Below are 7,001 nucleotides of genomic sequence, written 5' to 3' on the forward strand. Positions count from 1 at the left end.
GGGAAATGAGGATTTCACAGACTTGGGTGTTTTTTGAGATTCACCTTTGTTTTTTTAACACAGGCGCAGTCCTTTTGAAAGCTGTTATTATAAAATAAGTAAAAATAAGTAACTCAATTTCTGTATGACAGTTTTTCCTCCTGTTCTTTTCATTTAATAGAAGCAAATTAAATGATGTAGCCAGGGCACCCAAAGAAATTCTCATTTGGATCTCGATTCTAAATTCTAAGTTATTTGTAATCCACGGTAATGCATTTTTACTATACAAGCTAGATGTATTAAAGTTAAGAACAAACTTACTGTAGTTATTTATTGTGATATAAAGCTTCACACAATCGCTTCAGTATTAGAGCTTACACCTAAATCAGGAGACCAAAGTATATTCAGAGGTACGGTAGTGTTGTAAAAATATTGATCACTTTTGGATTACTTTGTGTCTCTTCTAAAGTTCGTAGTGGTGAATGATGATGATGGAGAGGGATATTAAGGTTATCATAAGAAGGTGCGAGTCGGACCAGCTCAACGGTTCCGTACAAACTTTTGTAGGTAAATAGTTCTTTCAAAAACTCAAAAATTTGTTATCGCGCTCCTGAGAAAAGGGGTGAAGAGCCGTATATCGCTATCTTTTACCTTAATAATAAAATGTTTAATTTCATTTAATTAAATTCGTTGAAGGCACACGTCATGTATTTTTAACAGTAAACATCCTAAAAGGTGATCAATGATTTTGTTAGCCGTACCTACCTAAAAGGTAAATTTTAAAAGTTTTTTAAAGCGATAATTTCTTATGCCATTTATGTCGTTTGTAGAATAAGCCTATTATATTGTAGAAATAAGTTCTAGTATTGAGTCCTCAATTTGTATACCGTAGTCAATAATAAACTGCCAATTAAAAAATAAGGTTATGTTTTTTTTTACCGCCCTTTTTCCCCGTTGAATATAATAATTTGTAGGTCCCAGGTTCAGTTGCAGGTCAAGAAAGAATACGAAACTATATTTTGGATGACCTCACATAATATTTTAATTATTGTTATGTACACTTGCGAGCAAAAGTATGGAATCACTAACATGAAGTTGTTTCCACGCGATCTTGTGTACTAACGAATTTGTTAGTAACAAAAAAGTGACACCATTTTAAAGATTAAACTTTTAACTTTAAATTGATACCAAATTCATTTAAATGACACCAGCATTTAAAAAGATATCACGGCTGATGTGAAGAAGTAAGGAAAAAAACATATCATCTGTTTGATACTTCGCGAGTTGCAGCCTAATTACCCCCTATAAAAGCACGTGTTTTCGGATTTTTAACACGTTAATCTATACACATCTTCGCTTCTTTTGACACTTTACCTGGGATTCTAGTTGATTCTACACCTTCAGAAGCATCACAAATCGTTGCACTATTGCAAGAAGGGCTTAGCCAGCGGGCTGTCGCATGTCAGCTCCACATAAGCCAGTCCTGGGTTTCGAAAGTTTTAAGGCCGGGTAGCAGTGAAAATGGCGAAAATGAGGTTTTCATTTTTCATTTTTGAGGTACTAAACAGTAAAATTAAAGGCTAAGATTTTATTTGGGCATAGTTGAGGATATTTTCTAGGGCTATTAACGGATGGAAACACGATTTGATGAAGTTGACTCGATAGAATAAATTCCCAAAGTTACCTCTATTCGTTTTCTATTTATGGTTTTATTTTTTAAATAAGCGATTTGAGATTCTAAATCTTTTACTAAACTAAAGTTCAGAAATAACTTGAGGGCTTTTAACGGATGAAATTTTTATATTGGCTCTTATTTAGTTACTATGTTAAAAAATGTGGAAAAAATCGCCCGAACGGCTTGGACAATCTCGGAGGACGGACGCGTGTCAGTTTTTTGGTCGTGACAGTTCGCGATTTGTCAATATTTTTGACAATGATGACTTTGATGAGTCACAGTATAATAACATCAGTGTTACTGGAGAAAGCTAAAATTTTTGATAATTAAGAATTATGAATTTTGTCTACCTATTGAAATTTAAATCGTTGTCGTTTTCTATTTATGGTTTTATTTTTTAAATAAGCGATTTGAGATTCTGAATCTTTTACTAAACTAAAGTTCAGAAATAACTTGAGGGCTTTTAACGGATGAAATTTTTATATTGGCTCTTATTTAGTTACTATGTTAAAAAATGTGGAAAAAATCGCCCGAACGGCTTGGACAATCTCGGAGGACGGACGCGTGTCAGTTTTTTGGTCGTGACAGTTCGCGATTTGTCAATATTTTTGACAATGATGACTTTGATGAGTCACAGTATAATAACATCAGTGTTACTGGAGAAAGCTAAAATTTTTGATAATTAAGAATTATGAATTTTGTCTACCTATTGAAATTTAAATCGTTGACATCCTTTTAAACTAAGACCCTACTCATGATACATAGTACATTCCTCAAATATGAGACAAAACCAATGAGTTAAAATTACATTTTTATAGTACCTACCTACATATAATCGTCTTACACTCTTTAGAAGAGCACAATGACACAAATAAATAATAAAAATTAGGTCAAATATAGGGGCAGCTGCACGTCACTGAAAGACGATTCTGTACTCGGCATCTGGGCTGGAGAACATGAATCCTTGCTTACAGATGCAGATGTAAATAGAGTTATAACTGGACAAATTTTACATGAAATGTTTAACAGAAATCAGTTAAAAGACACATACATGGAATACCAATAAGGTTGCGGAGGGAAAGTTTTGGCAGTCATTTTCTTCGAAGTTGATATCAATACTACTTAGTGCCTTTGATTTAATTACTTTTTATTTTTACAAGTGTTTGAAAACTCCATGTCAGATTGTGTTCAATGTCAAGTGAAATCTCAAATTGAAATGTCTCAATCTCAATGAGGAGACTCTGTATTTATTCCTAGAATTCCCCTAACACCGTCAAATTGCCCTTTCGAATTCAAGACAGTGCAGTTTCCCATCAGTCTGCTTCGTAATGACTATAAACAAAGCTCAAAGTCAAACTCTAGGGACCTCTGCTTAAACTCCCATGAGTGCACAGAGGTAAGCAGGTAACCGCGTGTGATGCTCATAGTAATTTTCGATACAGAACCCCGTACATACGTCATACATATTATAGAAAGAAAACACCCAGACCAATACAAACAAATATGTTTCTGCAATTTTAGTATGATATTTTTATTTATTAATAAACAAAGAGACTGAACAAAATTAATGCGTGTACTGATTAATGTTATTAACCACATGCAAAGCTTCGTGAATTGCAACAACTATAATTTATTATCCAAGCTCTAAATAATCGCTACTAAGAGTAACTTATCATAAAATGTTTTTCCAGTCGCTCAAGCTTCCAAGGGCCTACCGATAGGTCGGGTGACGTAATCTTGAAATTCTTTAAGCCGGCGCAGAACTTCCAGAAGGTCAGGCGACGCCACGGCCACTTTGAACCGTGTTTACTTCTGCAGTTATATTTCATATTTATTCGATTCTAGAATATATTCCCAAAAAGTCTGTAAGGTGTTTTAATTTGTATCACTTGGATATGATTTGTATTAGAAAGTGTTGTGAGTGTGACGCTTGAAGGGAAGGAAGTCGACCTAACCTAACCAACTGCGTATTTCTATACTATGTAGCTGGAAATTGTGGCGGGAGCTCTTTGGCGCGCTGTCTTCGGCGAAGAATTGCGCGCGCAGATTTTGACAGCGCGAAATGCCTACTTTAGCAGAAATACCAAGCCTTAAGACGGTTTCGGGAGACTGGTGGCTTTATCCCGAGACCAATTTCTGTACAGCGCCGGTGCACATCGAAGAGGGATGACCGTTTTTTCATGTCAACCTCTCTATGAAATCGTCATTTGACTGGTATTGACGTCCAGCAAGAGCTCAGAAAATGTTCGTAGGATAGCTGTTAGCAAGTGGAAGTTCGTCTAAGATATAAGCAATAGAATTTTGACTCCAAAAAGGCCTACCATAGGCTCGAAACTGACGGCAGGTCACCGATAAGCACGCTATGAATTTGCTAAATTCAATTTAAAAAAAAGGTACGACGAATCAAAAAAACATTTTTTTAAGTTACGTAAACCACATCCACAAAATGTTTTTTATTCCATATTTACGGTAGAACGTTTTTGTGGTTTTTAGCGATAAGATATCATATTTTTACATTCGTGCGAAAATAAGGGAACTATACGTATATAAAAGCACACACATTTTAGACGAATTAAACAGTGTTAAACAGTTGGAACGGCAAGTAATATAACTTTAGATTACAATCATATTATACAGGGTGTTTGGCGGAAGGTTAGACAAACTTTGTGGGTATATAAGTAAGGTCATTTTAAGAACACAAGTTCGCCCATTTGGCTTAGTGAGCAACTTTTTTTAATTGATATTTTTGTTTTTAATTATTTTTTTCTGTAATTTGACCTTAAAACTGCTTTTTTTTCTCGTGAGATTTCAAACGATTTTTTTATTTGATATGTATATCGAATATGTATTTAGTCAAATAAAATAAATGGCAATGCCAGATTTTGTATGGAAGGTGGCGTCTTTTTTTTTTCGCGCGGCCATCGACCAAACTTTGTTTTTTGATTACAAAATAGTGTAATAAACCAAACTTACTATGGCATGTATACCTCTAAACTCAGTCTGAACTGAGTTACGAGCATTAGAAGTTTAATAATTTTCATACTAGATTTGCTTTTTGCGCGCAAGTTTTGTAAGAAATTGCAACAAAATATTGCGCTATTTTTTTATTGCGCTGATTCTGCTGCATACTGATGTCTGGAGCCTTTAATGGATGGTATTGTTTGTTTACACACACAATGTCATTATTTTGTTGCAATTTCTTACAAAACTTACGCCCAAACAGCAAATCTAGTATGAAAATCATCAAACTTCTGATGCTCGTAACTCAGTTCAGACTGAGTTTAGAGGTATACATGTCATACTAAGTTTGGTTTATTACACTATTTTGTAATCAATAAACAAAGTTTGGTCGATGGCCGCGCGAAAAAAAAAAGACGCCAATTTCCGGCATTGTCTTTTCTGATCCAGATAATGATTGGATAGCTAGTTACGAGCTGCCAAAGTTAAACAAAAGTACAAACCACGATAAAAAATTCAACTTAGAATTAGATTAAAAAAAATGAATGGTGATAATGGATTGTCAATGATCTTAAAAATATCTCTAGCTTCTCTTCTTTCCAATGATATCACAATATGTAGCAATTAGATATTGAAATAAAATTCGTCAGTTCTATTAAAAAAAAGTAGCTCACTTAGTCAAATGAGCGAACTTGTATTCTTAAATGACCTTACCTATACATCCACAAAGTTTGTCTAACCTTCCACCAAACACCCTGTATACAGTCACCCTTTGCTTTAAATTTTCGTAGTTCTAATTTATTTTAAAAAAAATGTAAGTGTAAAAATTCCAATCATAAAAGTATTCCATATTGGGATGTTAACATGTTTGTTATTCTTTTACAACTGAACGTGTTTTGATAAAACTTTACTTTGTTGTACAACTTTACGTTGTTTATAACCCAGATTAACATATACATAATATGCTATAATTTATTATGTGTCAAACTAAATTTCACGCGGGTGAAGCCACAGGCAAAAGCTAGTCACATATAAACTACTCCTATTAATTTTCAGATCAGAACATCTGAAGAAAATGGCAGCATCTAAATGGGAAGTAGCACCTTCCCCAAACTACGGAGTCAATGTGGACAAAATCTACCCTTACTCTGAAGTGCCGTACATCGGCAAATATAAACTAGTTAAGATCCCACAGGGGTCCGATTTATTAGAATTGGTCGACTACTGGGGTGAAGGGAGAATCGATGAACAATGTGGAGCAAGCGGGTTCCCAGACTGCTACAACGTGAACCATCCTTCACAATGCGTCAGCAACGGAGCCGACAAGGGCAGGAAGATCCCCAACAGAGTACCAGTCCAGAGCTACACCCATTGTGACAGCAGTAGCTACATAAAAGACGACTCCGTCAAAACCGTCACTCTCATGGGCGCCCCCATCAATAACAGCTGCTCCAAAGACATCGCTAGAATGATCAACGAAGATCAAGGAAAAGTGATCGTCTTCGGATTCGAAGATACCTCGGCAGATATAAAAAACCTCAATACGGATCTGGCAAAGAAGCACCTGATTCGATGTGACGGATACGTATTGCCTGATACGCTACAAGAAGTAACTCTCTTTAGCTCTATTGCCAATAATACTGCGTTGAAATTGACCCTTCTATCCAGTATTAAAAATGCCAACTACGAGCAAGCTGTGGATATCAGTAAGGCATTTGCGGTCAGCAGTCACGCCAATAGCATCCGCGAAGTCGTAAACGATCTTCTCCATGAGGGAAACAGCCAAGTCATGAGCTTTGCATATAAACTGTGGAATGGCGATACTCAAAGGATCGTCTCTAAATATTTCCCCTTAGAATTCAAGTTGATCATGAATGAGGAGAATGTGATGATTTGGAACAACAGGTTTGATCAGGCTTTAAAATTGGCGGTGGCTTTGGACTCCGACAGGGACAGAAGAGGCTGGGGTGCTAACGACGAACAACAAGGCAAGAGAGTAAACTGGAAGATCATGCCGGTTTGGAGAGGCAATAGGGTATTGTTCAAGTTGTTGAATGTGGAGTTTGGGATGTTCCTGAAGTTGGCAAAGTATGAGGATGGCATACACGATAGAGAGGCGTGGGGCTCGTATGGCTGTGACGATGAGCATCATACCTGGTGCCTGGACCCTGTGATGCTTAACGGTAAGCTGATGTTCTTTGTTGTCAGCAACAAGTACCAGCTGGGGCTCAAGCTAGCCGTGCGCCAGGACTCCATGGGAGACCGGGCGCTGTGGGGCCATAACGCAGACGTCCACAATAACCCTGGCCACTTCGGTTGGTACATCAAAGAAGCGAAGTAAATCTGTATTCTTTGTATAGTAATACCACAGATAATATAATACTAGGTA

General features: G+C 36.5%; 1 protein-coding gene across 1 annotated transcript; it reads left to right on the forward strand.

Moving 5' to 3' along the window:
* Positions 1-5,622: 5,622 nt before the first annotated feature.
* Positions 5,623-7,001, forward strand: LOC114365762 (microvitellogenin-like). Its single transcript, XM_028322420.1, has one exon. It carries the CDS (start codon positions 5,688-5,690, stop codon positions 6,951-6,953), a length of 1,266 nt encoding a protein of 421 aa, XP_028178221.1. The 5' UTR covers positions 5,623-5,687; the 3' UTR covers positions 6,954-7,001.

This window comes from Ostrinia furnacalis, unplaced genomic scaffold (assembly GCF_004193835.3).
Source record: "Ostrinia furnacalis isolate ACB-3 unplaced genomic scaffold, ASM419383v2 OfSCF0457, whole genome shotgun sequence".
NCBI lineage: Eukaryota > Metazoa > Arthropoda > Insecta > Lepidoptera > Crambidae > Ostrinia > Ostrinia furnacalis.